This window comes from Salmo salar, chromosome 14 (assembly GCF_965601325.2).
Source record: "Salmo salar chromosome 14, fSalSal1, whole genome shotgun sequence".
Taxonomy (NCBI): Eukaryota; Metazoa; Chordata; class Actinopteri; order Salmoniformes; family Salmonidae; genus Salmo; species Salmo salar.
This window is the reverse complement of record NC_138304.1, coordinates 3,209,341-3,237,165: the sequence shown is the minus strand read 5'-3', so window position 1 is coordinate 3,237,165 and position 27,825 is coordinate 3,209,341. Positions and strand designations below refer to the sequence as shown.

At 41.3% G+C, this 27,825-nt stretch overlaps 1 protein-coding gene across 2 annotated transcripts in view; it reads left to right on the top strand.

The window, feature by feature from the left end:
* Positions 1–27,825, top strand: part of efr3a (EFR3 homolog A (S. cerevisiae)) — a 253,752-nt gene that overhangs the window by 192,574 nt on the left and 33,353 nt on the right. For both annotated transcript variants that reach the window (XM_082960689.1, XM_014139103.3), the window contains 5 exons: positions 12,019–12,191; positions 14,552–14,627; positions 20,465–20,626; positions 26,106–26,237; positions 26,404–26,471. In XM_082960689.1, coding sequence (XP_082816815.1) covers positions 12,019–12,191; positions 14,552–14,627; positions 20,465–20,626; positions 26,106–26,237; positions 26,404–26,471 — 611 coding nt within the window. The remainder of the gene's footprint in view (positions 1–12,018; positions 12,192–14,551; positions 14,628–20,464; positions 20,627–26,105; positions 26,238–26,403; positions 26,472–27,825) is intronic.

The window sequence follows — 27,825 nt, the reverse complement described above, 5'->3', positions numbered from 1 at the left end:
CAACCTGACAGAACTTGAGAGGATCAGAGAAGAATGGGAGAAACACCCCAAATACAGGTGTGACCAGCTTGTAGCGTCATACCCAAAATGACCCGATGCTGTAATCGCTGCCAAAGGTGCTTCAACAAAGTACTGAGTAAAGGGTCTGAATACTTATGTAAATGTGATATTTCAGTTTTTATTTAATACATTTGTGAAAAAAAAGAGAAAAAAGGTTTTGCTTTGTCATTATGGGGTATTGTGTGTAGATTGATGAGGCGGGGGAAAAAAACAATTTAATACATTTTAGAATAAGGCTGTAACGTAACAAAATGTGGAAAAAGTCAAGGGGTCTGAATACTTTCCGAAGGCACTGTAAGCATGATCATCTCTTAATGATCCTGACTAAACAGCTATTTTGAGTCAGTTAGGAATTTACTACATTGTAGAGAGACTGAATGTATTATAAGCCTTACTAAAATACATTATTCTACATCATACGAATATGCATAAACATTCCATATCAAGGAATGATAAATCATGGAAGAATCGGTCCATGTTAATTATAGTCCTGTGGCTTAGTTGGTACGAGCGTGGCACTAACAACGCCAAGGTTGTGGGTTCAATCCCAGCAGGGATCACATACACATACCAATGTATGCACTACTGTAAATTGCTTTGGGTAAAAGCATCTGTTAGGTGGCGTTTATATTCTACAGTATATGTATAATTATTTTAGACAGATTGAAGTGTTATTCTCTAGAGATGGGCTCGGTTATTTGAATATCCAAACAGATGTTATTATTCGATCATTTGTATTCATAAAAAAAAAAATTATAGGCCTATTTTAACAATGAAAAGGCCTTGTAAAATGTTTTTACTTTTCCCATTGAAAAACGATATTCCAAGTGTAAATGCTGGGAAAGTAAACACAAAAAAAGTGAGCAAAAAAACATTTTTTTTAGATACAATTGCGAGGACAAAAAAGCATTTTCCTCCATCACACAGCAAGTGCGCAGGTTAAAAACATACGTTAAACACACGTATTTCTACTATCCGGATATCCAAATACATTGTATTGTAACCCAATAGTACCTTGTAAGAATTAAGGATAAGTCACCATGTACAAGTTTTATTATTCTCATTGCAGTTTTAAATAAGTCAAAGATAAATATATATCCTTTGAGCTGTAGCGTATAGTAATACTGTGACAGTAAGTCCATATGTATTGACTTATGTTTTCAGTAAAACAACAACATCCGTACATCAAACCAACACAATTATGCAAATGCAATAACGCTCTATTTTTGGTGTACACCATAAAGCTCCTATGGTTGTGCACAAGCTAAAATAAATATAAACAACCTTGTATATTAATAAAATGTTTCCTTTTCAAATAGATGAGATGAGGAACAGTCCCACGTAGTCCCTCTCAAACAGTGATTTCGCTGGTGATTACAACAAACTGCTTCCTCCAGCTTCCGTGACATTGTTGGAAGGAAGACAAATGTTCAATATGTGCCTATCATGGAAAATAATATTTCAGGCACATGCAATGTTCAACAGCATAAATGCGATGCATTAGCTAAATATGCTTAATGCTGAAAAAAGTATGAATATGAGGAGCTGCAAGGTGCATTTGTCTACTTGCATAGAGTAATTACAACATGGGTAACAGCTAATGCATTCCAATGTAATTCTAAGACAATAGCTGTAAATCGTACCACTGCTAAAAAGTGACCAAAACAGTATACTTGATGCATGAAGCTGTCTTAAAGTGATACACCCCCTGTTATTGTATTCTAATGATAAAACTGAGTAAATCTGCATGTGTGTTACAATATTATTTGAATAGTGAAATTATTTCAAATGCTCATCCCTATAATACTCCCTATTAAGGAATGCTAAAGGACGGAAAGCCATCATTCACTCTCATTCCCTGTAATGTCTCTCCAGTGTGTGTGTGTGTGTGTGTGTGTGTGTGTGGCTCCCACCTTGTCAGGTTAGCTCAGTCTATATTCCCCGCTGTTCTGTTAAGCCTCTCTCTTGTTCAACTGACTGCTGTACGAGATGGCTATACACAGGTGGGAAAAAGCCCCTAGGGCAGAGGAAACGTTCACACAGAGAAGACTTTACACACACATACTGTATGTGCGCTCAGACACGTGTTACATATGCACATTCTCCTATATTTTTCCCATGACGCATATGTCACACTCTCCTCCTTTTCCCATGGGGCATCTGCACGATCGACCGGGAGCTAGGAGGGTGGCTTATTGCAAAGTCAATCTCCTCACTCGCTTTTCTGCTGCTTTCCCGTGCAGCTGGAAGATAGGGAAATTTTTTAGCATATTTCTAACACCATGCAGCTGCAGATGGGTCCGAGGCAACTGGGATCAGCACATGTAACGCAAACTCGACTCTGTCTGATTATGAGTCTAAGATGGGGGATGGGGGTCAGGAGTGTTGGCGTGGGGGACTCATTTGTTATGTTTTCTTTCTCACTTCATCACTTCAACATGTACTGTACACACAAGGAATACAGATGTTCCTACTGGAGCATGTGCACAGTGCACACACACCTTTTCTCTGTACACATGATGCCGGGACACTAGTCACCACACACACACACACACACACACACACACACAGGGAGGTAAAAAAACAGCCCTGGATTTTGACGCAGACAGGCCCACCAAAACCGGGACGCGGATACTCCACCGCCCCCCCCCCTCTCCGACGCACGCACGTACACACACCAGCCCCTAATACCACCACCTAGCTGCATCAAAGCTATTGTACAAAAAAAAAGTACTATTTTCAGAGTGCTACAAAACATACACACAAACTCTTTACACTGTTATAAGAGTTCTACAGAATACATACTGAATTGTCATGATTGAACAACATTCCATCTGAAGCCTAAAACAAAACAGAGAAGGTATAATAGCTAGAATGCTCACTGAGACAGAACACTGTCTGGCTGCTTCTCAGGGAGGGCTGGCTGGCTTTAAAGAGGCAGTGCAGTTAAAAACATGTTTTCCCAGTTTTTCAGATGTTTCCACACTATGAGGTCGAAATAACACTCTGAAATCGTGTAAATTATGACAGTCATTTTTGTGTAAAAATAAAAAGGCCTGACATTTTTGTGTAAAAACACGTGTAATTTCAGCCTGTTCGTGTGGGATGTAATTTTGGCCCGCCGCATAACGTCACCCGGCAATCTGATTATAATAAATTAATTAACATTCATAGTTTATTTACATATTCCCTTCTAGTTTTAGTGCTGGTCCCGCCCAAAAGCAAGAGAGATTGTGCAGCATGGCTGCCTTTGCACTGCATTCCCTCCAAACAATCACTTTGTCTGATTTGGCTTCGATTTAATTTTCATAATCAACCGTCAGAGAAGTTGAGTCGAACCTCCTGCACAGCACACTTTGCATCGGACTACATTGCAAATCAGCCTAGGTACACGTGGATTTCCCAGCAGTTCCATCAAGCATCGCATTGATTTTCAAATCGGCAGCAGCATCAACCATTCATGAAGTAAGTGTCTAGATATTTATTTTTCTCTTTTAAGTAAAGGACATGCTATTCATGGGTAGCATCATTCATCACAATATTGTTTTGAATGTTGTCTTGAGGACTGATGCCCAAATGAACGTTCTAGTAGCTACTCAATGGAATTCTCTGAGCCTCCATGTGCTGATGAAGATTTTGTCTGAAGTGCATTATAGTGACTTGGAAAGAATATGACATTTATAAAAGTCCCAAATCATTAGTAGGAAAACCTTTTGTCATCAATGTGATGGAGTGTAAATTTAGCTTGCCACAAGATACCGACCCTACCGTTACGCTTGTTTACACTGAGCTGCACTGGAGTCGGAACGCAATTATGGTTGCGTTAAGACACCGTGGAGCCGGTGTGAAAATGGGTCGTAAAACGTACCTTTGCAGCAATGGGATATGCCACTGTACTCCAAATTGTACCTTTATCCATACTGCTCCATCGAGAAGACTGGCTGCTGTGGCTACTGGTAGCTAGCATGAGGACGAAATGGGCAGTTTTCTAGGAAAACTAGCAGTATTTCAATCTTCTCGATGGAGCAGTGTAGATAAAGGTAAAAGTTGGAGTACAGTTGCATATCCCATGCCTGCATTGCGGTACGCTTTCCAACCCATATCTCGCACCGACTCCACGGTGTCTTTATGTAACCATGATTGTGTTCTAACCCCAGTGCAGCTCGGTGTAAACAAGCGTAACGGTAGGGTAGGTGTCTTTTGGCAAAACTTTAGCTAGTTACTTAGGATTGAAGGTAGCGAACATTGGCATTGCTAGCTAGCTATTTTTTATGAACTTTTCTATCTATGGCAAGTGTCGTCTCTCTAAAGTAAATTTGGTTACATGATAATTATGGCAAAGTTATTTCCTACTAATTACTTGCCTACATTAGCTATGTCATCATATTTCCAGGCCACTATAGTGTCACTTCAGATAATGTTAGCTAGATTGATAGCTACCAGTCTGTGAGCTAACTAATGGTAGCTAGCCTGTTGACTATTGTTCAAGCTGCAGTCAGTCAGTCACCCAACGGACCAAGGTAGCCTACTTGATTTAGCTTGTGTCTTGTTATTTTTTTATGTTCGTGTTTTCTTTGACAGTATGTCATTAGGTATTGAAGCTAAAACTAACTTGCTTGTAATTGGATTTGTAGCTACTAGCCTGCCAGCCAGAAGAGAGAGGGTAGCTATTATTATTATTTGCGAGCACAATCTCTCATTAGGTGTATGTTTATCTGTGATATGATTCCAAAAAAATAGTTGAATGAATATATAACCCTTATGATAGATCATATGACTTATGTAAGCTCAGGCTAGAGGTATAGCTGATCAGACTTTGCTACAGGCATACAGTACCAGTCAAAAGATTGGACACCTACTCATTCAAAGGTTTTTCTTTATTTTGACTATTTTCAAACTTTTGACTGGTACTGTACATTATTATATTATTTCAGTTATGGACTGTCAAGATATTAAATTATGCTAGGTTTTCGCAGATGTGATAGTGAAAACCTTTGGATTGTACAATTTTACTTTTGTCACCTTTCCAACAGGTTGATAACTTGTAACTACACAATTCCCTTCCATTCATCCCCGTTCTAATGTGCTAAAGGGTCATCGCTGAGGAAGGCCTGCAGGATGAGGAGGACCATGAGATCATGGACATCATGAATGAAAATGCCTTTGATGAGGAGCTACTTGGTGAAGACTAGAGAGCTCCAGAGTTCCTCTGTGGAGATGGGAGAACCTTCCAGAAGGACAACCATATCTGGTTGTCTCCCATCTCCACAGAGGAACTCTGGAGCTCTGTCAGAGTGACCATCGGGTTCTTGGTCGCCTCCCTGACCAAGGCCCTTCTCCCCCGATTGCTCAGTTTGGCCGGGTGGATAGCTCTAGGAAGAGTCTTGGTGGTTCCAAACTTCTTCCATTTAAGAATGATGGAGGTCACTGTGTTCTTGGGGACCTTCAATGCACAGATCTTTTTTGGTACCCTTCCGCAGATCTGTACCTCGACACAATCCTGTCTCGGAGCTCTACAGACAATTCCTTCGACTTCATGGCATGGTTTTTGCTCTGACTTGCACTGTCAACTGCGGGACCTTATATAGACAGGTGTGTGCATTTCCAAATCATGTCCAATCAATTTAATTTACCACAGGTGGACTCCAATCAAGTTGTAGAAACATTTCAAGGATGATCACTGGAAACAGGATACACCTGAGCTCAATTTTGAGTCTCATAGCAAAGGGTCTGAATACTTATGTAAATAAGATTTTTTTTATTTTTAATACATTTGCAAACATTTCTACAAACCAGTTTTTTCTTTGTCATTATGGGGTATTGTGCATAGATTGCAGAGAAAAAAAATATTTTATCAATTTTAGAATAAGGCTGTAACAAAATGTGGAAAACATCAAGGGGTCTCAATACTTTCCAAAGGCACTGTGGAGCACTTTGGTAGTTTCCAATAAAGAAAACTGAATTGCAGTATATCTGTTTATTATGTTATGTAAATAACTGAGAAGATAATTCATAAAGAAGGACAACAACCTTTCATTGCAGTCTGGTTTCTTTATTTACTTTCAACAACAAATTCAAGTGTTTACTCATTAGAATATTTTTATAAGTTATAATCTCCAGTATCATCACAGTCTATTTCACAAAATGATGAAATAGACTTTGTGATGATACTGAAGAGTATACCATGGGCCATTGCGTCTGAGGCCTTACACAGCAAGTGATATCATGTATACTTAGTATTGCTTACAGTGTTTGGCCTCAGACGCAGAGGCCTATAGTCTGCCCTGTATATAATCATGGTATTCTGCAATGCAGAGACAGCAGATAGGGTATAGGCCAGGATGGTCCACCATGCAAACAGGCTGTTCTGGTCCTGCATCCTCTGGTGACCTATTGAAAACAGTACAACAATGATATAACAAATTAAGAAGCCTTGTGTATGCCTTTTGTTTTGATGACAAGACAAAGTAGCCTACACCTACTTTGGCTCCCGAGTGGCGCAGCGGTCTAAGGCACTGCATATCAGTGCTAGAGGTGTCATTACAGACCCTGATTCGATACCAGGCTGTATCACAACCGGCCGTGATTGGCCCAGCGTCGTCCGGGTTTGGCCAAGGTAGGCCGTTATTCTAAATAAGAATTTGTTCTTAACTGAGTTCCTTGGTTAAATAAAGGTTAAATAAATACATTAAACCTGTGGAAGTTCCTCACTTTAAGGCCCAACTCCAGCTCCAACTGACAGATAGAATACCATGTGCCTTTGTTGTTTGTTTTGAAGGGGTAAGCGAGTGGCTGGAAAAACACCTCTGAGGCCTAGAATAATAAAATGAATTACAAATGAATTATAAAGGCCCAATATTTTGTTAAAATACAAACAACACAGAAGCAGCCCTGTCATTTGATCAAATGAATGAATAATATTAATAATAAATAATAATAGGAGACGGTACAGGTGCATCAAACCTGGGACCAAGAGACTGAAAAACAGGCCATCTCCAGGCCATCAGACAGTTAAATAGTCACCACTAGCCGGCTGCCGCCCAATATCCTGCTATTTAGTCACTGTTACTAGCAGGCTACAACAGGGTACTCAAACCTGCACCTAGAGACTGCTGCCCTACGTACATAGTCATTGAACACGGGTCAATTTAATAATGTTTACATACTTTTTTACCCACTTCATAAACTCAGCAAAAAAAGAAACGTCCTCTCATTGTCAACTGCGTTTATTTTCAGCAAACTTAACATGTAAATATTTGTATGGACATAAGATTCAACAACAGACATAAACTGAACAAGTTCCACAGACATGTGACTAACAGAAATTGAGTAATGTGTCCCTGAACAAAGGGGGGGGGGTCAAAATCAAAAGTAACAGTCAGTATCTGGTGTGGCCACCAGCTGCATTAAGTACTGCAGTGCATCTCCTCCTCATGGGCTGCACCAGATTTGCCAGTTCTTGCTGTGAGATGTTACCCCACTCTTCCACCAAGGCACCTACAAGTTCCCAGACATTTCTGGGGGGAATGGCCCTAGCCCTCACCCTCCGATCCAACAGGTCCCAGACATGCTCAATGGGATTGAGATCAGGGCTCTTCGCTGGCCTTGGCAGAACACTGACATTCCTGTCTTGCAGGAAATCACACACAGAACGAGCAGTATGGCTGGTGGCATTGTCATGCTGAAGGGTCATGTCAGGATGAGCCTGCAGGAAGGGTACCACATGAGGGAGGAGGATGTCTTCCCTGTAACGCACAGCATTGAGATTGCCTGCAATGACAACAAGCTCAGTCCGATGATGCTGTGACACAACGCCCCAGACCATGACGGACCCTCCAAATCAATCCCGCTCCAGAGTACAGGCCTCTGTGTAACGCTCATTCGTTCGACGATAAATGCGAATCCGACCATCACACCTGGGGAAACAAAACCGCGACTCGTCAGTGAAGAGCACTTTTTGCCAGTCCTGTCTGGTCCAGCGACGGTGGGTTTGTGCCTATAGACGATGTTGTTGCCGGTAATGTCTAGAGGGCCTGCCTTACAACAGGCCTACAAGCCCTCAGTCCAGCCTTTCTCAGCCTATTGCGGACAGTCTGAGCACTGATGGAGGGATTGTGCGTTCCTGGTGTAACTTGGGCAGTTGTTGTTGCCATTCTGTATCAGTCCGCCGGTGTAATGTTCGGACGTACCGAACCTGTGCAGGTGTTGTTACACGTGGTTTGCCGCTTTGAGCTGTCCATCCTGTCTCCCTGTAGCGCTGTCTTAGGCGTCTCACAGTACGGACATTGCAATTTATTGCCCTGGCCACGTCTACAGTCCTCATGCCTCCTTGCAGCATGACTAAGGCACGTTCACGCAGATGAGCAGGGACCCTGGGCATCTTTATTTTGGTGTTTTTCAGAGTCAGTAGAAAGGCCTGTTTATTGTCGTCAGTTTTCATAACGGACCTTAATTGCCGACCGTCTGTAAGCTGTTTGTCTCTTAACGACCGTTCCACAGGTGCATGTTCATTATTTGTTTATGGTTCATTGAACAAGCATGGGAAACAGTGTTTAAACCCTTTACAATGAAGATCTGAAGTTATTTGGATTTTTACGAATTACCTTTGAAAAGGGACGTTTATTTTTTTGCTGAGTTTATCTATATACTTTATTCTAGTCAATGTTCATCCTATATAATTACTGCTCTACACAACTTTTCTATTCATAAACTGTCCATGATGTCTATTCACACCATCATAAACATTTGCTCTTTCCATGACATAGACTGACCAGGTGAAAGCTATGACCCCTTATTGATGACACCTGTTAAATCCACTTCAATCCATGTAGATGAAGGGGAAGAGACAAGTTAAAGAAGGCTTTTAAGTCTTGAGACAAATGAGACATGGATTGTGTATGTGTGCCATTGAGGGTGAATGGGCAAGACTATAGATTTAAGTGCCTTTAAACAGGGTATGGTAGTAGGTGCCAGGCGCACCGCTTTGAGTGTGTCAAGAACTAGAACGCTGCTGGGTTTTTCATGCTCAACAGTTCCCCCTGTATATCAAGAATGGTCCACCATTCCATGGACATCCAGCCAACTTGACTGTGGGAAGCATTGGAGTTAACATGGGCCAGCATCCCTGTGGAACGCTTTCTATACCTTGTAGAGTCCATGCCCCGACGAATTGAGGCTGTTCTGCGGGCAAAAGGGGGTGCAACTCAAGTTACATACATATATATATACATTTATATTCCGGACTCTGACATTGGTCGTTCTAATATTTCTATATTTATTTTTATTTTGGGTATTTGCGTGTATTGTTAGGTATTGCTGTACTGTTGGAGCTAGGAACATAAGCATTTCGCTACACCCGCAATAACATCTGCTAAATATGTATACGTGACCAATAAGATTTGATTTTGAGGACACAAGCTCAAGTGCATAGTAAAAATATGATGAAAATATTTATCATATGATGTAGATCCCATTGAACAAAAGTTGAGGAATAGGGCTTGAAATGACTGATAAATGGATTAGCTGACAACGTCATGGAAACAATGTGTACGCTTCAATGGGGAAAAAGGCAGTGTGTTGTTGTGATTCTGGATGGCCAGATAGCAACTATGACAAGAAGCAGCCATGTGGGGAATCGCATGTGGCTCATTTCAGCTAGTTTTATCTTGTTCTTGATACTATGTCATGTTTTCAAATCAAATTGTATTGGTCACATTCACATGGTTAGCAGATGTTAATGCGAGTGTAGTGAAATGCTTGTGCTTCTAGTTCTGACTATGCAGTAATATCTAACAAGTAATCTAACAAATTCACAACAACTACCTTATACACACAAATGTAAAGGGATGAATAGAATATGTACATATAAATATATCGATGAGCAATGGCGTACGCCATAGGCAAGATGCAGTAGATGGTATAAAATACAGTATATACATATGAGATGAGTAATGTAGGATATGTAGACATTATTAAAGTGGCGTTATTTAAAGTGACTAGTGATACCTTTATTAAATCCATTTATTAAATCTATTAAAGTGGCCAGAGATTTGAGTCTGTATGTTGGCAGCAGCTACTCTGTTAGTGATGGCTGTTTAACAGTCTGATGGCCTTGAGATAGAAGCTATTTTTCAGTCTCTCTGTCCCAGCTTTGATGCACCTGTACTGACCTCGCCTTCTGGATGATAGCGGGGTGAAAAGGCAGTGGCTCGGGTGATTGTTGTCCTTGATGATCTTTTTGACCTTCCTGTGACATCTGGTGGTGTAGGTGTCCTGGAGGGCAGGTAGTTTGCCTCTGGTGATGCGTTGTGCAGACCTCACTACCCTCTGGAGAGCCTTGCGGTTGTGGGCGATGCAATTTCCGTACCAGGCGGTGATACAGCCTGACAGGATGCTCTCGATTGTGCATCTGTAAAAGTTTGAGTGTTTTAGATGACAAGCAACATTTCTTCAGCCTCCTGAGGTTGAAGAGGTGCTGTTGCGCCTTCTTCACCACGCTGTCTGTGTGCGTGGACCATTTCAGTTTGTCCGTGATGTGTACGCCAAGGAACTTTCCACCTTCTCCACTACTTTCCCGTCGATGTGGATGCGGGGGTGCGCCCTCTGCTGTTTCCTGAAGTCCATGATCATCTCCTTTGTTTTGTTGACATTGAGTGAGAGGTTATTTTCCTGACACCACACTCCGAGGGCCCTCACCTCCTCCCTGTAGGCCATCTCGTCGTTGTTGATAATCAGGCCTACCACTGTAGTGTCATCTGCAAACTTGATGATTGAGTTGGAAGCGTGCATGGCCACGCAGGCATGGGTGAACAGGAAGTACTTCTAAGGACCTGAAGCGAGGCGACCATCTCTGTCGGCGCCATGTTTTGACTGATGGCACATTTATGCTAATATGGTTAGCTAGCTAATTACTAACAACTGTAACGATGGCTCCCCATTGCCTACCGCTTTGGCTGCACAGACTTTGCTTGTGCTCACAATTCCGGCTGCGGCATCCCCCTCTGCATGGGCTATATGCACATTGACGTTAGCATTGGCACTGGCACTAGTAGCATCACTACATAATAAGTCGGTTAATTTCCTACATTTGGCTGCATCTGACCCAAGGGACTTTACTTTTTTGTCCCTTAACTTTTCAGCCACATCTTTGCGTTTTTACTGTTGCTTTTCGATGTTGATTTGGGATTTTGCGTAAGCTGACTTCTATTGATAGCTACATCAACGTCTCGTGGCTATATCACTGTCAGTGTGTATGTGAGGGAAGGGGGCTGGGCCAAGGACTGCAGCCGCTGCACAGAGGGAGGAATGGACCAATGGGCCAGGTCCGGTGGGAGAGATGGACCAGTGGGCCGGCCCGTGTCGCTCAACTTCTCAGCCCCCACTATAACTTGGACCATTGGGCCGGCCCAGTCAAACAGCCTGGGCCGGGAGATGCACATTTTCCTGGTGCTCCATATTGCCATTCCGCTACTGCACACACACATACCAGTGTCCTCCCTTTCGTCACCTCATCATGTAGACCAGACAGAAGGGTCACAGTGCAGTGACATTTTGCTCAATCTGAAATCCGCTCAGATCAGGCCACTCGCATGCTCTGTTATTGAAAAAGAAACGTGTTGGCAGAGCTCAAAGTTTAAGTCTGTTTCTTGTGAATGATGGCAAACTCGCCAGTCTGTCGGTGGTGGCGATGCAATAAACACCTGCCACCTGTCAATTACGTGTGATTGATGGAATGTGGAAATATGCTGGAGTGTACACTCTAACACCCTTCTACCATGAAATATACATATACCAAGACATTTATCCAGAAATGTAGGTAAAATTGAAATGAATATCATGATATAGATGTACGGTATGTATCCTTTATCATAAATTGTACATTGTATGTTATTAACACATAATATATATAGACTGTGATCAAGCCTGACCTTTCCCCCTGACACCTTTGATGTACCTCAGGTGACCTCTGGTTTCAAGTCCAAGACCATGGTGGCAGCGCTGCCCGCACCCTTCCTGGACCCACTCTTCTCCATTTCACTCATGGAGGACTGCGAGCTTCGCCAGTTGGTCCTTGAGATCCTGCTCAACATCATCGATCGCCACGACAACCGCGCCAAACTGCGGGGCATCAGGTAACAGCTGGTGTCAAAATGCCCACTGCTGGTGTCGGGTGTTCCGCAGGGGTGCATCCTCCCCCCGATAGCTTTTATTTGTTGTGTTTGAGGTTGTACGTTATCTTAAGTGTTGTAAGCTATTTGATTGTAGGCTGCTCTGGGTAAGAGCATCTACTAAGTTACCAGAATGTAATGCACAGTGCCTATTGCACAGTCTTCACATTATGCTGCCTTAAAATTGAATCTAAAAATATATATTTTTTTCCTACAGATCTAGACAACCTACTCTTTCAAAGTAAAAAAAAATATATACAATGAAGATGTATTGATTGCGTATGTCTTAAGACCCCAGAGTTAAAACTTGGTGGAAACACCTTTGGCAGCCATTACAGCTGTGAATAATTTTGAATAAGATTCTACCAACCTTGCACAAATCGTAAAGCAACATAGATCAATTGTTTTGGTCAAAATTGCTCAAGCTCAGTAAAAGAAGTGGGTGATGTTGGCTTTCGCAGACTGGTCGAGCACCGGTATACACTACCAAGTGCGCTATTTTTCAGATGTTGCCCTACCGGAGTTACACAGTAATAGTGTCACTGCTATTAGCTTCAAGACATACTATGGAATGCCGTTTGGGTCTTTGCGTGTCAAAAAAGATACAGTAGCACTGTCAAAGCTGTACAAAAAAGTCTCCAAACACCGGCCACGAACGATGTATTTACAGTACCACGTTGGTAATAAAGCATCATTTGTTCGACCGCAACTTCTGAGCTAGCTTTAGCTTGGTACCTAGCTAGCACCAATACAATCAGCCTGAAAACAATGACCAGTAGAAACTGCAGTCATTTTCATTATTCTTAGAAATGATTTAGGAATCCTTGTGAGTAAGTATTAGCTAGGTTGCCACTTGTTGTTTGCCTAATGAAATTGAATTTCAGTTCATGAAAATAAATAGCTAGCCAGCTACATAACCCTGTTGCCCAAGGCTAACGTTATAAGCAGCCAGCTAGCGTCATCTGGCTAGTGAGACTCGACCGGACCGGGTTATGTGTTGTGAAGCGAGCCACAATAAGGATTAGGCAGAATAGTGGAATTTGTGGTTTGCCTTCAAAATAATAGTATGTAATTGACAGTGATGCAAATGAATACAAATAGTAGAATTATGGAATCCTTTTATTTTGAAGGCTAACCGCAAAGTCCACTATTGTGGCTAATCCTTATTGTGGCTAGCTTCACATAGATGGGTCCATCCACCATTAATCAAATAATAACTGTCTTATAAATCAGGGTTATTTTAGATGATGACACCTAGCTATATAGTTAGCTAGCTAACTATAGCTACTGTATCAGACTGTCGTCTTGATATGTTTTTGGGGAAGAAAACACATCCATTTGCATCCATGAGCTAGCTAGCTTTTATGACCAGCACTGTAGGTGCGCGAGACAACTTTACCAGCATCGTAGCATATGTATCGATGAATCGTTGTGACATGAAATACAAGTGATAGTGTAATCCATGTGTAATAACTACGTTAAAAAATTTATGAACGCATTAAATTATTATGTGACGTGCAGTCATATTCAGGTCCTGATTGGTCAACAAGCTTATTTGACAGGTCAAATAGTGTCATCTACTGGTCATTGTTTTATTTTTGACACGCAAGACCCAAACTGCGTTCCATAGCAAAGACCCAAACGGCGTTCCATAGAAATCCTGGTTGAGAATGAAACGACTGAACAAATGAACAACGAAACAGCACAGCAAGTACGTGACAGAAATAGGTTTTGATTATGTTTTACTGGTAATGGGGACATACGTAAATGCCAACAAAATAACTTTTTGGTGTGTGTGTGTGTGGTGTGTGTGTGTGTGGGTGTGTAACCTTTATTTAACTAGGCAAGTCAGTTAAGAACAAATTATTTTTTACAATGACGGCCTACCCTGGCCAAACCCGGACAACGCTGGGCCAATTGTGCTATGGGACTCCCAATCACGGCCGGATGTGATAGAGCCTTGATTCGAACCAGGGACTGTAGTGATGCCTCTTCCACTGAAATGCCGAGCCTTGGACCGCTGCGTCCGTGTGTGTGTTAATTAACTATTTAACTGTACTAGAATGCTTAAAAGGCTGCTAAAATTTAAAATATTGTTTATCGGTATCGTTTTTTGGGGGGGCAAGAAAAATATCGGATATCGGTATTGGCCAAAAATGTCATATCAGTGCATCACTAATTATTTTCTTTCACCTTGAAAGTGTGTAGTTGGTTGTGAAAATCAGTAGGGGAAAAATCCAGTCCTTTTTAAGACTGTGCAAGGGGTGTGACTTTCACTAGCGACTAAATATATCTTTCATTTTTGAATCTCTCTTTTTTGTTAGGATCATTCCTAATGTGGCGGCCTTGAAGATAAAGAGGGAGAAGATATCGAAACAAGACGTTGGGTTCATGAAAAAGGTGAATAAAAAGTTATACTTAAAAAATGATACACTTCCAGTATTGCACATTATACTACCTGTGTGTGATGCATTATGATTGCGTAATGAAGTTCTGCATTTATAATGCTTGGTAGAATGAGCCGTTAGCTTGGGTGATAAAAAACCCTATCTTTTCATTCATAGACAGTGTTAAAAGGTAAAGCAGCACAATAGTATCTCTGATGATTGATTTTCACAGACAGCGTTACCATTAGTTTGTCTTCCAATAAATAACAAGCTGGGGCCAGTTGCAACGCTCCATTACAGCTCCCCATAGAAAACCACTATGGATCACAAATGGTTCTGCCACGGCTCTTTACTGCAACAAGCTCTCACAGTCTCACTGCAGCAGAATTAGACGTTCATCTACGTTCTCCAAACTTAACATGTCAAAGTGTTTTTGTTGCTGCTGGTGCTGTATCGTTCCATTTCTCCAAAAGTCCATTTTAGAAGTTAAGGGTTAAGTTTAGGCACTCATTCCAAATGGTTAAGGTAAGGGTTAAGGTTTGTGATAGGGTTAAAACATTAAGTTTAGGCACCTATTCCAAATGGTTAAGGTAAGGGTTAAGGTTTGTGATAGGGTTAAAACATTACGTTTAGGCACTTATTCCAAATGGTTAAGGTTTGTGATAGGGTTAAAACCCCAAATAAAAAAACAAGTGTCCATGACTGGAATCGAACGCGCAACCTTCTGATCCAGAGTCATTGGATTACAAAACCCAAGCCTACTTGATGGTAATAACTGTTGTCTCTAGTGGCTGTTTTTTAAGGCATTTCCAGATGTCCTCAGGACAATTTCGACATCAATCTTGAACAACCTGGCTGCTCTGTCCTCTGTTGGTGGCAGTTGTACCTTATTGCAGTGTAATAAACAGACACTATTCTACTTTACTTTGTTAGGTTTATTTGATGGGGACAATGCACATTAATCGCCCTTTCTGTCAATGTGCCAGATTTTGCCAACTGGCTAATTTTCAATACTCCACACCTCCCTGCCAATACCACATGTAGATAAGCAATCCTAACATCATAGAGCAATGTAGGCTTTTGTTCCAGCCCAGCACTTACATGCCTGATTCAGCTTATTGAGGTCCCAATGTCTAGCTGATTTTATGAGGCATGTGTTCGAAGAGTTTAGGTATTGCATCAGGGATGTAGTGGAGGGTAAGCGTACTGTAACGGTTTTGACTGGAGGTTGTTGTTTGTAGAGGTGCCAGGTAGGTTGTGCCTACCAGAGAAAATATAGATTTCTTCTTTTTGTTTGAGAGGGAATGAGTCCAGTCTAGTCCGTCAAGTCTACAGCAATACAAAGGACATCTGTAAAAGTCAGTATGGGAATACACTTTTCATCAACCCTTAAAACATTGTAAATAACTTCAAAGCAACTGTTCTTTTGCGTTGGTTGTATTACCAAAATAAATTGGTTTTTTTGTGTGTTTTTTTGCTAATCCTTAACAAGGAATCCAATCATTTTGGACCTCACTGTATATGAGGAAGGTAAGCTGAACATAGTTTAGAGACAATGTCATCCACACAGAGGCCATAGCTCAGGCTCCCCTAGCTGCGATATGCTCCACAACATTTAGCATTTACCCTCGACTCTTGCAAGTCCCCCATAAAGAAACCATTGCCACCGAATACATTGCAGCATTTAGCATTCATGCTATCGCTGCCGCTGTCAAGGCTAATTAATAGAGCTCAATCCGCCTTTGTCAGAGGAAGATAATAAGTAGCTAGAGAGCTATGTCGCCAGCTGGGTCGTGTTGATTAGGGCGCAAGGTAGCAACATGCAGCTAAATGTTTTTAAACAGAAAGTGAGTGTTAGGCTGTTCTTGTCTATTAATGTTCTGTATTATGTCATGTTTCATGTTTTGTGTGGACCCAAGGAAGTGTAGCTGCTGCTTTCACAACAGCTAATGGGGATCCTAATAAAATACCAAATAAGTACCTCACTTCTTCACCCAGTTTCAGACCGTTTTCGAACATTTCTTGCCTACTGAACACGACCCTGCTTAAGGCTATTAAGTGTCAGAGGCAGTCTTGTAGGTTGGTTATTTTTAGGTCATGGCTTCAAGTTATTTTCATGAGCCATCGAGTGTGTATTTGAATATCTGACTAAATGAATAAGGAACTACCCACCACCTTCTCTTTCGTTAAAGAGGGTGACACTGCTCGCTGACTCACAAACAAGTTTATTTTATCGATGCAGTCATCTTTGGTTGGTTACTTTAGGTATTTGCTCCAGTGATGTTGTCCACTTTACTAAAGCTTGTGATGTGTTGAGTGATTGCGCAAATGTGGGTTCTTCGGTCACAGTGCTGCATCCCCCTCTTTGCACCACAGTCCCATTTACCCATCTCTGGCCTTTTTGAACGTCCGGTGCTATATTTAGCTCTTTATTTTGCCTACAGACAAATAAAACTTTCCATTCAGAAAAATGGCAGCCTGACTGACAAGGCCTGGTTTCTGTCTCTACTGAATGAAATCAAAGGGAGAAAAACATTACAATTAAAAGTGCTTCTTTGTTTTGACAACCTGTAGCTCTTCATCTCCCAATCCAGTACATAGTGAACCGTCACAGTGAGGTAGCTTTGAGTTGCTCTGGAGGTCCAACTATCAGTGGAGAGAGCTAGAAAGGCTGTCTGTGTCAATTCCTTTTCAATTCCTCTCCGTGATGTTTCATTGAGTTTGGGAATTACTTTGCTGCTGAAATGTGTGCGGGAGGGGACATTGTAACGCGTAAAAAAAAAAATCATCATGTGACAAAATCCCGAGTCAGTAACCACCGAATAGGGCTGCAAATCTTTGGCTATGAATACGCCCACTGCTTTCATTATTTCTTCATGTTTCTGAATTTGTCGCAAATTGTTGTTGGAAGGCAGCAGCAAGAGATTGTGTTTTCGCTAACGAGTGTACTCTCCTTGCTTCAGCTCCACTTTCAAGGGATACGGCCGGGTGATGGCGGCGAGAAATGACACGTCATGTTAGAACTATTTCCACTCGAGTAGCCGACAGTGGCAAAGCAATGCTTGCAGACTGTACTTTGTTTGTTTATGGTCTTCTTACCCTCGTAATCGTATTGAACGCTGAATCCAAAATGTTCGCACACAGCGTATTTGAAAGACGTCGGTGCCTCTTCAGATTTGCTTCTCTCTGTCTCGCTAGCGCTCGCCATTGTCACGTTGGAGGTCAGAATATTTGTTTTTAGTTTCCCCTCGCTTCATGGGGTCCATTTAGGGAGGTTTCCTACTGAGATGTCATTGCAAATCGTCCATTAGTTGTTGAAGGGGAGGGGGTTGCGGTCACTACATTTTGAGACATTGCTGTGGAGTAGTTTGTCAGCCCTCAGGAGCCCCCTAACGGCCACAAGCTGCATGTCTGGTTCTGTGGATCTGAATGAACAGTCGTGGCCAAAAGTTTTGAGAACGACACTTATTAATTTCCACAAAGTCTGCTGCCTCAGTGTCTTTAGATATTTTTGTCAGATGTTATTATGGAATACTGAAGTATAATTACAAGCATTTCATAAGTGTGAAAGGCTTTTATTGACAATTACATGAAGTTGATGCAAAGAGTCAATATTTGCAGTGTTGACCCTTCTTTTTGAAGACATCTACAATCCGCCCTGGCATGCTGTCAATTAACTTCTGGGCCACATCCTGACTGATGGCAGCCCATTCTTGCATAATCAATGCTTGGAGTTTGTCAGAATTTGTGGGTTTTTGCTTGTCCACCCGCCTCTTGAGGATTGACCACAAGTTCTCAATGGGATTAAGGTCTGGGGAGTTTCCTGGCCATGGACCCAAAATATCGATGTTTTGTTCCCCGAGCCACTTAGTTATCACTTTTTCCTTAAAGCAAGGTGCTCCATCATGTTGGAAAAGGCATTGTTCGTCACCAAACTGTTCCTGGATGGTTGGGAGAAGTTGCTCTCGGAGGATGTGTTGGTACCATTCTTTATTCATGGCTGTGTTCTTAGGCAAAATTGTGAGAGAGCCCACTCCCTTGGCTGAGAAGCAACCCCACACATGAATGGTCCCAGGATGCTTTACTGTTGGCATAACACAGGACTGATGGTAGCGCTCACCTTGTCTTCTCCGGACAAGCTTTTTTCCGGATGCCCCAAACAATCGGAAAGGGGATTCATCAGAGAAAATGACTTTACCTCAGTCCTCAGCAGTCCAATCCATGTACCATTTGCAGAATATCAGTCTGTCCCTGATGTTTTTCCTGGAGAGAAGTGGCTTCTTTGCTGCCCTTCTTGACACCAGGCCATCCTCCAAAAGTCTTCACCTCACTGTACGTGCAGAAGCACTCACACCTGCCTGCTGCCATTCCTGAGCAAGCTCTGTCTCTTCCATGGACATGGATTTTTCTTTCTTTCTCTCTGTCTCGCTCTGTCGCTCTCTCACTCGCGCTCATGCTCTATCAGTCATCTAAAAACCTACTCTCTTTTATTGGTTTGTCAGATTTTTAAAATCTTTCTCTCTCTTGCTGTCTCAATGGTTCGAAATACTCAAATTCGTAGGAATTGTAATCACTTTTTTTTCTTTCAGATATTTAACACTAGAACGATCAAGATGGTCAATCTGACCATTTTCAATAACTTAATTTCAATAAATTCCTTGAACCCACCTGTCCCTGACTTTTCCTAAATACTTTATGTGTATGTTCCACTCCAGCAGTAATTTGGAGATATCATAAATGACAAAAACTTTCAGAGCATTTCTATCTCAAGCACCGTGACGGTCAAAATGACCATATGCATATTTAAAGGATTGTTCACTATATTACAACTAAATCTAAATGTATGTAAATTACACGTTATAGAAGGGTCCAGACACTTTTGGGGGGGGGGGGGGATTTCACTTGGATTTGCGAAACCTACCACATCCGCAATAGACTTCCTTATTGCTTGTTCTACAGTAGGGGGGCTACGGAAAAACATGAACAATGGCTCCAAAAACACCAAAATACGTCCTTTTAAAAACTGAAAAAAATTCTGTATTTCTGAACTTTAATCACAACGTTATATTCCATTTTATGCGACTCGAGCGTTTTCCCCTACCAGTTGTGCTGTGCGGGCTGCACGGAGAAGCAGCACAGCTGGTAGGGGAAAATGCTTTTTGGTAAGCTCCATTCCCTTTGTCAATGCACACTGCGCTGGTTATTTAATTCTCAATTTGACAATTGATAATTTTGTGACCCATCAGACTATTGCCAATTTATATCTATTGTTATATGTGTGAAATTAGTTTCAATGTAGTTTAGGTGTTGTTTGGCCGGGCCATTAGCTGGCCAGGCAACTGTTGTCTTACACATAGAAATCTTTTGAAATGTACTTATCGTCTTATTTTAATATTTACACTTTGAGCTTCTGGATCAATTAATACATTTCTGACTGATTACAATTAAAATGGGGTGTCCTGGCCTTTAACATAATAAATAAGTTAATTTAGCAATTTATTATGGAATATTTATACAATGAATTTATCAACGGTCAGAATGACCGCCATGACCATTTCTAGTTATGAAATTCCGGTGCTTCGATTGTTCAATTCTGCGAAAAGCATTTTTGTACCGTGTTGCCAAAGAAAAAGTACTAAATCTGAAGATATTGAAGGGCTGGTAAATTACAGGTCCAAATTACAAGAATATGAAGTTATTTCTGTAAGTAGATTGTTTATTTAAAATAATTAGTCTCTCTCTCTCCATCCTTCTATCCACACACACATCCATCCATCTACCCAATCATTCTTCTCTCCTTCTATCCATCTACTCATTCATTCATCCATCCCTCCCTTCCTCTCCTCTCAGCATGGGCAGCAGTTGTACCGTCACATCTTCCTGGGCTGCAAGGAAGAGGACAACGGTCACAAGAACTTTGAGCTGCTCTTCACTACCCTGGCTGTGCTCACCATTGAGCTGGCCAATGAGGAGGTGGTGGTGGACCTCATCAGGCTGGCTCTTGCCCTGCAGGTAGGATGGAAGACAGCGATAGCGTGCTGTAACTTCAGAGATTTTTGGTGATTTGGGGCTGAATCCTAACGTGTGCAATTTCATATCCGTGATTGAGTTTTGGTTTGCAATTGTTGCCATGCAATGAGTATGTAGGTAATAGGTGTCCTGTGGCATCAGTCATTGTGTCACAGGACACATTTTAGTAAAGTCAATGTAATTTATTCATAATGACGGGAGGGAAAAAACTGTCAACAAAACATTGCCTAAGCAACGATACCTGCTTTTAGTTGTTTTTGTAGGAATTCATATTTACAACAAGAAAGGTAACGTTATAACGAGAAGATGTCGTTATTATGAGAAATAGCCTTTATTATGCTGAAATGTTAGCACAGGCTACTTGGCAAGCTTGGCTTGCCCTCATGCACAGGTTGACATTATGGCCAGTTTGCGTGAGTTGGTGAACTTTTATTTTCTCCTCGGTTTGAAGTATTGGGAGATAGTAGTGTCATTGAGCAATATACAGTTGAAGTCGGAAGTTTACACCCACTTAGGTTGGAGGAATTAAAACTTGTTTTACACCACTCCACTAATTTCTTGTTAACAAACTATAGTTTTGGCAAGTCAGTTAGGACATCTACTTTGTGCATGACACAAGTAATTTTTCCAACAATTGTTTACAGACAGATTATTTCACTTATAATTCACTATCACAACTTCAGTCGGTCAGAAGATTACATACACTAAGTTGACTGTGCCTTTAAACAGCTTGGAAAATTCCAGAAAATTATGTAATGGCTTTAGACCCTTCTGATTGGCTAATTGACATCAATTGGAGGTGTACCTGTGGATGTATTTCAAGGCCTACTTTCAAAAGAAATCAGCCAAGACCTCAGAAAAACAATTGCAGACCTCCACAAATCTGGTTCATCCTTGGGAGCAATTTCCAAACGCCTGAAGGTACCACGTTCATCTGTACAAACAATAGTACGCAAGTATAAACACTATGGGAGCATGCAGCCGTCATACCGCTCAGGATAGAGACGCGTTCTGTCTCCTAGAGATGAACGTACTTTGGTGCGAAAAGTGCAAATCAATCCCAGAACAACAGCAAAGGACCTTGTGAAGATGCTGGAGGAAACAGGTACAAAAGTATCTATATCCACAGTAAAACGAGTCCAATATCGACATAACCAGAAAGGCCGCTCAGCAAGGAAGAAGCCACTGCTCCAAAACCGCCATAAAAAAGCCAGACTACGGTTTGCAACTGCACATGGGGACAAAGATCATACTTTTTGGAGAAATGTCCTCTGGTCTGATGAAACAAAAATAGAACTGTTTGGTCATAATGACCATCATTATGTTTGGAGGAAAAAGGGGGAGGCTTGCAAGCCGAAGAACACCATCCCAACCGTGAAGCACGGGGGTGGCAGCATCATGTTGTGGGGGTGCTTTGCTGCAGGAGGGACTGGTGCACTTCACAAAATAAATGGCAGGAAAATGATGTGGATATATTGAAGCAACATCTCAAGGCATCAGTCAGGAAGTTAAAACTTGGTCGCAAATGGGTGTTCCAAATGGACAATGACCCCAAGCATACTTCCTAAGTTCTGGCTTAATGTCTTAAGGACCACAAAGTCAAGGTATTGGTGTGGCCATCACATAATCAATAATATTTCAACCGGACAATAGCTTCGTCAATATAAAAGAAAAACAAGAAAGGCGCGCTCTAGGTCACGCGCACCAAACAGGTCTGGAGACTTTCCAATATCCACTCACTCAGAGTGGTCTTACTCCATCATTTTTCAGAATACAAGCCTGAAACAATTTCTAAAGACTGTTAACATCTAGTGGAAGCCATAGGAAGTGCAATTTGAGTCCTCAGTCAATGGATACTGTATTGACATTCAATAGAAAACTACAAACATAAAAAAATCCCACTTCCTGGATGGATTTTTCTCAGGTTTTTGCCTGACATATCAGTTCTGTTATACTCACAGACATTTTTTAACAGTTTTGGAAACTTTAGAGTGTTTTCTATCCACATCTACCAATTATATGCATATCCTAGCTTCTGGGCCTGAGTAACAGGCAGTTTACTTTGGGCACGCTTTTCCTCCAGAGGTGAAAACTCTTATTTGCATTTAGCACTAACTTCAGATCCAATAGTGACGTCTGCAGTGCTTGAAAATCAGACTTCAAAATTCTAAGTCTGATTTTCGCATTTATTGTGAAACGGCTTGGCCAACCGATGGAGCGATGCAATACAACACTATATCATCTGCATACAAATGAATATACTGTTGTTTTTTTACAGCATTACCAATGTTATTTATATAGATTGTAAACAGTAGCGGGGCACTTTGGGGCACCCCTTTATGTAAATCAAGGAACTCTAATTTTACCCCATTTACCTTGTTTTTTTCATAGAGAAAATTCTGAAACCATCGGCAAGCATCAGTACCCAACCCTATCGAGGACCGCTTATTCAACAGAATAACATGGTTTACAGCATCAACATCTTTTGACAAGTCTACGAACACGGCAACACGATTCTTTCTATAATCTAAGGCAGTGGTTCCCAAACTTTTTATAGTCCCGTACCCCTTCAAAACATTCAACCTCCAGCTGGGTACCCCCTCTAGCACCAGGGTCAGCGCACTCTCAAATGTTGTTTTTTGCCATCATTGTAAGCCTGCCACACACACACACTATACGATACATTTATTAAACATAAGTGTGAGTTTTGTCACAACCCGGCGTGTGGGAAGAGACAAAGAGCTCTTATAGGACCAGGGCACAAATAATAATAATCAATCATTTTACATATAAAACCTCACCACAGGTTAATGAGAAGGGTGTGCTTTAAAGGATGAACATAACTCTGCAATGTTGGGTTGTATTGGAGAGAGTCACAGTCTTAAATCATTTTACACACAGTCTGTGCCTGTATTTAGTTTTCATGCTATTTGGGGCCGAGAATCCACTCTCACATAGGTACGTGGTTGCAAAGGGCATCAGTGTCTTAACAGCGCGATTTGCCAAGGCAAGAAACTGCTGGCCTTCTAGGCAGAGTTCCAGTGGCTGTGTTCTTTTGCCCATCTTAATCTTTTCTTTTTATTGGCCAGTCTGAGATATGGCTTTTTCTTGGCAACTCTGCCTAGAAGGCCAGCATCCCGGAGTCGCCTCTTCACTGTTGACTTTGAGACTGGTGTTTTGCGGGTCCTATTTATTGAAGCTGCCAGTTGAGGACTTGAGGCGTCTGTTTCTCAAACTAGACACTCTAATGTACTTGTCCTCTTGCTCAGTTCTGGACTGGGGCCTCCCACTCCTTTTTCTATTCTGGTCAGAGCCAGTTTGCTCTGTTCCGTGAAGAGAGTCGTACAAAGCGTTGTTCGAGATCTTCAGTTTCTTGGCAATTTCTCGCCTTCATTTCTCAGAACAAGAATAGACTTATGAGTTTCAGAAGAAAGTTCTTTGTTTCTGGGGATTTTGAGTTTGTAATCAAACCCACAAATGCTGATGCTCCAGATACTCAACTAGTCTAAAGAAGGCCAGTTTTATTGCTACTTTAATCAGCACAACAGTTTTCAGCTGTGCTAACATAATTGCAAAAGGGTTTTCTAATGATCAATTAGCCTTTTAAAATGATCAACTTGGATTAGCTAACACAACGTGCCATTGGAACACAGGAGTGATGGTTGCTGATAATGAGCCTCTGTACACCTATGTAGATAGATATTCCATAAAAAAATCTGCCGTTTCCAGCTACAATAGTCATTTACAACATTAACAATGTCTACACTGTATTTCTGATACATTTTATGTTATTTTAATGGACAAAAAATGTGCTTTTCTTTCAAAAACAAGGACATTTCTAAGTGACCCTAAACTTTTGAACGGTAGTGTATATATGCATAATTTGGCTTAAGTCCACTTTTATAACCAACAGCTCACACATTTTGGTGATAAAGATGCTAAGAGTGCATTATGCTATAAGAGAAGATCTTACATAAATGTCAACCCCTCGTCCTTTCTCTTGTCCGCAATAGCAACGTCCTTATCCATAATCAAATTATTCAGCCAAGTCTCTGAGATACACAAGCCCAGACGTTCTGGTTCATACACTCAGACATCCAGAAAGTCCAGTTTAGACACATTTATATATATATAAGTCCAAGCTCTCTGCAAGATTTGAAAAAGGCAGGCGTATCCATGGTGACACTGGTCAATAGAACTGTATGAGCTCGCCACAATAGGCTTCCTGGTTGGATTCAAAATGTACAGAGCTAATAGTAGAATTTAGGATAGTGTGCACAAGATTACTTTTGACAATACCCCTATGCTTATGAGCAAATGTAGCAAAATGATAGCTTGATACAAAACTCTTAATAGCATATGTGGAGCTAACAACAGTGGGTTTCTTAAGGGAGCTAACAGAGCTATCAATTGAAATTAAATTAACAGGCACAGAATTACTTTTTACAATAGCCCTATCAACATGGGAAGCTGTGACGAAATGATATCAGCTGCAGTTTAATGGGAGTAAATACTTTTGAGGAGCTTGATTTGATCAGTCAATGCCTCAGATACAAATGCCAGGGATGTCCTCTCAGCATTGTTGCAGTGCGACAAGGTTGTGTTCAGTGGACACAAGATTGAAGAAAATACTCCAAAACAGACTGAAGAAGGAAGATACTATCTGATACTCAGGGTTGGGGAGTAACTGATTACATGTAATCAGTTACATGTAATGTTATTAGAAAAACAGTAACTGTAATTGCTTACGCTACCAGCAAAAATGTTCCTATCAGATTAGAGATACTTTGTAAAAACTAGATTACTTCTTAGATTACTTTTAAATTCAGAAAGGATGTTTATAAAAAAAAAATACATTGACACCTTTCTGTTTTCTCAATGACATTCAATTCAGCATTGAAAAAATGTGTACGTTTGTTTGTTCCACCTGAGTCTGGCCACAAGTCAGACCACTATGATGACACGCTAAATGTGTTTGATGGATCCTTTTTGTCTTCTTCTAATGCCTTTTAAGGGGAAAGTACTCCAAAAGTAACAAAGTAATCAGATTGTTACTGAGTTTAGGTAATCCAAAAGTTCAGTTACGGATAACAATTTGACAGGTAACTAGTAACTGTAACAGATTACATTTAAAAAGTAACCTATCCAACCCTGCTGATACTATTCAATAAGAAATGCTCATTTTCATTTTCCTTTGCAATGGTGTGCTGTAATGAACATGACCCTGAGTCAGGTGGAATGTAAATATTAGTTGAATGCCTGACTGAATTAATTGCAACTAGCATAGAATTCTATAAGATAGCTAGCTAGCCATAGGGCTGTTGTAATGTGCTCTATGCTACACTAAAGCCAAAGGCACATTTTCTCTTCTCTGGACAATCCATTTTTTTATTTTCCTTTCTATCTGTTGCAAAAAAAAGCCCTTGTGTGGCATATTTCTAAAGCTTTTCATTGGTTGCAGGATATGTCCTTGGCTAATGAGGAGAACATGCCCATGGTCATCCGCTGTGGCATCATGGCACTGGTGGCGGCCTACCTGAACTTTCTTAGTCAGATGATCGCCAACCCAGCCTTCTGTCAACAAGTCAGCAAGGTAAATTACCTTGGAATTAAAGAGAGAGTTCAGGAAAAATTGATGAGTTGAGTTGTCTGTAGGCCAGTAGTAACAGCATCCACAATAATCTGTTTACATTTACTTCTCTCTCTCCCTCCCCCCTCCCTCAATCTCTTACTGTCTCTCCATCCCATTACTCTTCTAGGTGATTGAGATGAGGAACCTGGAGGCCCCTTACCTCCTCCCTGAGCACATCTTCAGAGAGAAGTGTCCGTAAGTGTCATCTGGTCGCCCACTGACTCCAGATCTTTTGGCAGCTACCATTCAAGCACCTCCTCTTCACCTTGCATTCAAATATTCATTGATCAGATTTGTTGAAATATTCTCTCATGCAATGGATGAGGAAGCACAAAGTGAAAGAATTTAAAATGCCAATCCCTTGACAGTAGTGGTCAGTAGTACTGTGTGGTTGTGGTCAGTAGTTGTGATGTTGTTGTCAGTAGTTTTGTGTTTGTGGTCAATATGTTAGGTCAGTAGTTGTCGTTTTGGTCAGTAGTAGTGGTCAGTAGTAGTGGTTATGTTCAGTAATTGTGGTCAGGGGTTGTGTTCAGTAATTGTGTTCAGTAGTTTTGTGTTTGTGGTCAGTAGATGTGTGGTTGTGGTCATTTAGTTGTGGTTTAGTAGTTGTCTGGTTAGTAGTTGTGTGGTTTTACTCAGTGATTTTGGTCAGTACTTTTGGCTGGTAGTGGAGGTCAGTAGTTGTGTGGATGCTGTCAGTACTTGTGGTCATTTGATTTGGTCAGTCGTTTTGTGGTCAGTAGGTGTGAGGTTGTGGTCAGTAGGTGTGTGTTTGGTCATTAGTTCTGGTTAGGAGTTGTAGTCAGGGGTTGTGGTCTGGTCAGTAGTTGTGTGGTTGTGGTCAGTAATTGTGTGGTTGTGGTAATTGGTTGTGATCAGAAATTGTGGTCTGTAGTTGTGTGGTTGTGGTCAGTAGTTGCGGTCAGTAGTTGTGTGTTCAGTAGTTGTTTGGTCAGTTGTTGTGGTCAGGAGTAGGGCTGTGGCGGTCACAAAATTGTGTCAGCCAGTGATTGTCAAGCAAATAACTGTCTGTCTCACGGTAATTGATCGTTAATTAACAAAAACACATCAAGCATCTCCTGGCTTCCACACACAGCCTACATTGATGCAGACCTTTGGAAGATGTAAAAAGTCTAATAAATCCATGTAATATAACCTACACCTTCATAATAAATAAATACATTATTTATTTTAGACAGATCTAAATAAGCATGATATGAAGAAACTTTAGTCTATTTCAGAGGAACAGAATAGCATACTCTGAGTTATCCCCATTGTCACGTCTACCCCTCTCTGGCGCTTTGTCGCCAGTTTACTTATTATTACGCACACCTGCCACCATCGTTACGTGCATCTGCACCTCATGAGACTCCCCTATATCTCTGTCACTCCCTTTGGTTCTTTCCCCAGGCAGTATTAGTTATGTTTCTCATGTCCAGACGCTACTCTTGTTTTGCATTAAATTCCCCCCCTGTACTTGCTTCCAGACTCCCAGCGTCTGCGTTACACGTATGTTAGGTCCTGATCTGGGTATGCCAAATGGCTTTGG